We start from the raw sequence: 3,360 nt of genomic DNA, 5'->3' as shown, positions 1-3,360 counted from the left end.
TGTATGTGTATGTGTGTGTGTTTTTGGCACGTGCCTTTTGCCAGATCTCCATTCAGTGATTGTCCTGTTTGTGCCAGGTCCCAACAACAGTGTCATAGAGGGGAAAGATTGTTTTTTCTCACTCATCTCACTAAACTAATTTTTGTGTGTGCATTACCTCATGAATTTGTTTGTGTGTGTACTGGTATGTGTGGTTAGTGTCTTATGGGACGAGAAGTAACAGATGCTGTATTGTGTTGGTAATGGAGAAGGACCAACAGCACTGTCAGGTTTACTGTAACACAACTTGCGGATGTATTGATGGAAGGATGTTGAAAAGAGTAACAGAGGACATAAGACAATAGTTATTATCTCACAAATACCCCCCAAATCAAATAAAGGTTGTCCAGTACCTGTGAAGTAACACAGAACTACCACATGTCTCAGTATGTTTTGGGTTTTTTTATTCCATTATTCCATTGCATTTTCCAAGCTCAATTCCTACAAATTGCGCCTCATAATTTCCTCAACTGCCAGTTCACGACAGGGTATACATGCCTTTGAGTATTCCCAGCCGAAGTAGCTAAATAGAATATCTAATTTGTTTATTAGCTATTAGCCTTGAGTAAAATAAACTGAATTGATTTTTAGAACCTGGAGTCCTTAATGTAACCTCACACACTTATTGGCTTTGTGTTAAATTTTATCACAAATAAATGGCAAACAACACCCCCTAATTCTTATTAGGAAGAACATAAAATGGTTGTTTCTAGGCCGCAGTCCTCATTCATTATTTTCTACATAAGGAATTGTATATTGAACGCTGTAACAACATATAATCAGTCAGAAAAGAGAACACATTAGACACGGTTCAGAATATGCACCATGTATGATGAGTTGTTCATAGTTTTTACTAGCATATGTGCTTGTTACTTTTAGCCCACTAGATACTATAGATATAACCTTTTGTCATTAGAGAATTATTTTATCAAAAGTACTACAGTATACAAATGGTGAACCATATAATGTTCATTGAATAAGCAGCCACATATGCGATTTGTGACACTAAATGTAATAATTTTGCAAACCACAACCCGGACATAAAACAACTGATGTTTTGAGTTGTGTTTTCAGAAATCACCATCTGGATTTGATTTTGATGGCGTAGAAAATAAAGATAATAGCAAAGGAAGGAAGTAAAGAATACACTTGTAGGCAGATGAAAGATTAATAAAGTGAGAGACAAGCAATGATTTTGCTTAATGTTATGTTTGTCTTCGTCCAGGCTTCTACCTCTCTCCAGATCAGAGTATGTGTGCGGAGTGTGACTGCCATCCCATGGGAGCATCGCAGCGTGGTTGTGAGAGCCAGACCGGACAGTGTGTGTGTGCCCATCCGTCAGTGGGAGGACGGCGCTGTGACCAGTGTCGTGAGATGTTCTTCGGATTCAACCCTGGCCTGGGCAGGTAACCCACATAAAAATCACACACGCGCACACACACACAGATGAACATCATATCTGTCGCTTGAACATCCTGGAAAGCTTTTATCCATTAATTGCACCACCTGCACACACACACACACACACACACACACACACACCAGCTGCACGTATAAGCGCGCGCACGCACACACACACACACACCAGCAGGTGCAGTCTCTGTAAAGACAGTTTACAGATTGGTTGGCAGACATATGACTTACATGAGTTAAGAGCTGCTTTGACCTTTACCGCTCATGTCTCTACCTGCAGGCTATCTCTCACACACAGTCACACACACACAACTTAAAACACACGTACACAAATGTAACTGTACAAGTTACATCCTGTGCAATACTGGTACGCACACATGGATATGTTCCTCTCAACAGGGTGTCAAAGCAGATAGATGATCCACAAACTGTTTGACTAGTGGTCCACTGTGTGTGTGTGTCTGTCTCTGTGTGTGTGTGTGTGTGTGTGTGTGTTAGCTGACCTTGCCTGATAGCTGTATTCCCCAGTGTTCAGGCTGTGGCTGAGATCTCCTCACAGCAGAGAGGGATGGAATGATGGAAAAAGGGAGAGAAAACAACAGAGTGATGAAGAGTTAACTTTACAAAGAGATTAAGGAAAGGAAGCACTGGGAAGAAAATAAAGTGAATAATTAAATTATTAAAGAAGAGCCGTGATGAGGTAGATGTTAAAACAGAAAAAGAGAAAGATAAAGAAAAATGGTCAAAGGCATAGATCTTGTAAAAGGCAAGCATTAACTTATAGTTTGTACCCAGGCAGTGAGTTTGTACCTCTGTCTCTCTCTCTCTCTGTCTTCCTTTCTTAGCTTTTTCCTGTTTTATTTCCTTTTTTGTTAAGTAGAAATGACAAATAAAGTCTTTAAAGGTTATTACTGCTGAATGCCTTTCTTGTTCCCAGAGTCGCTCCATAATAAGGATTTCTTCATCTAAATGTCATCAAGTAATTTATCCTCCGCCTTCAATCAATAGGCTTTACACAAATGAATTTACACACACAAATTGATGTGTGAGCAGTTGGCTGAAGATGTAGTTCTGTGTCTCTATGTGTCTCCATGGAGAACCGGGTCAGAGAACTGCTGACCGTCAGCCCCTTCATCACAGGGAAATATGATGGTAATTCTGTCTGGAGGGATTAAGTATTGGCACATACACACATCATTTTATTATAAGATTACATACGTAATATTTGAATACACTAAAACCTACAATAATACACCATTTGTGTTACTGGGACCTAAACATCTTTGAATTCCACTGTCACTGTTACTATGTCACTGTTAAATGCTTGTTTATATTGGCATCTCACTAAATACACACAAATTACTCTCTTTCACACACACACACACACACACACACACACACTGTACTTTGAGCCTGGTGAAAAAGGAGAGAATGGATGTGATGTTGGTGTTTTCTTTCTCCTTGGGAATGGAGTGAAGGTCGAGTCACTATGGCATTTGTGTGTATGTGTGTATTTGTACCTGTGTGTTTTTGAGTGTTGGTGTCTGTGTGCGTGTGTGAGCACCAGTTGACAGGACAAATTTGCGGCTCGTTAAGAGGCTGTGGCTTTTCACACAGCAATAAAGAAGGGTGTAGCGGTGTGTGTGTGTGTAAGAGAGCATGTGAGTACAGTTTGTGTAAGAAAGAAAAACACACATGGATAGTGTGTGTGTGTGTGTGTAGGTGTGTGTGTGTGTGTGTGTGACAGTAATAGGGTTTATACAGTGTTATTTTCTATGTCAGTGTAGTGTGTGTGTGTGTGTGTGTGTGTGAGCCAAACATCTTCTAACAAACAGATTTTGTTCCACATGCGACCGTGTGTGTGTGTGTGTGTGTGTGTGTGTAAAGGTGTGAGGTGGCTGGCCGGAT

The 3,360-nt window shown here is 40.4% G+C and overlaps 1 protein-coding gene across 1 annotated transcript in view; it reads left to right on the top strand.

Moving 5' to 3' along the window:
• The window catches only part of ush2a (Usher syndrome 2A (autosomal recessive, mild)), a 197,984-nt gene that overhangs the window by 48,629 nt on the left and 145,995 nt on the right, over positions 1-3,360 (top strand). The window contains 1 exon segment of the mRNA XM_035652071.1: positions 1,265-1,445. Coding sequence (XP_035507964.1) covers positions 1,265-1,445 — 181 coding nt within the window.

This window comes from Morone saxatilis, unplaced genomic scaffold (assembly GCF_004916995.1).
Source record: "Morone saxatilis isolate NCDOM2014 unplaced genomic scaffold, NCSU_SB_2.0 Contig11, whole genome shotgun sequence".
Classification (NCBI taxonomy): Eukaryota; Metazoa; Chordata; class Actinopteri; family Moronidae; genus Morone; species Morone saxatilis.
The sequence above is the reverse complement of the archived record's forward strand: the minus strand, read 5'-3'. Positions and strand labels throughout refer to the sequence as shown.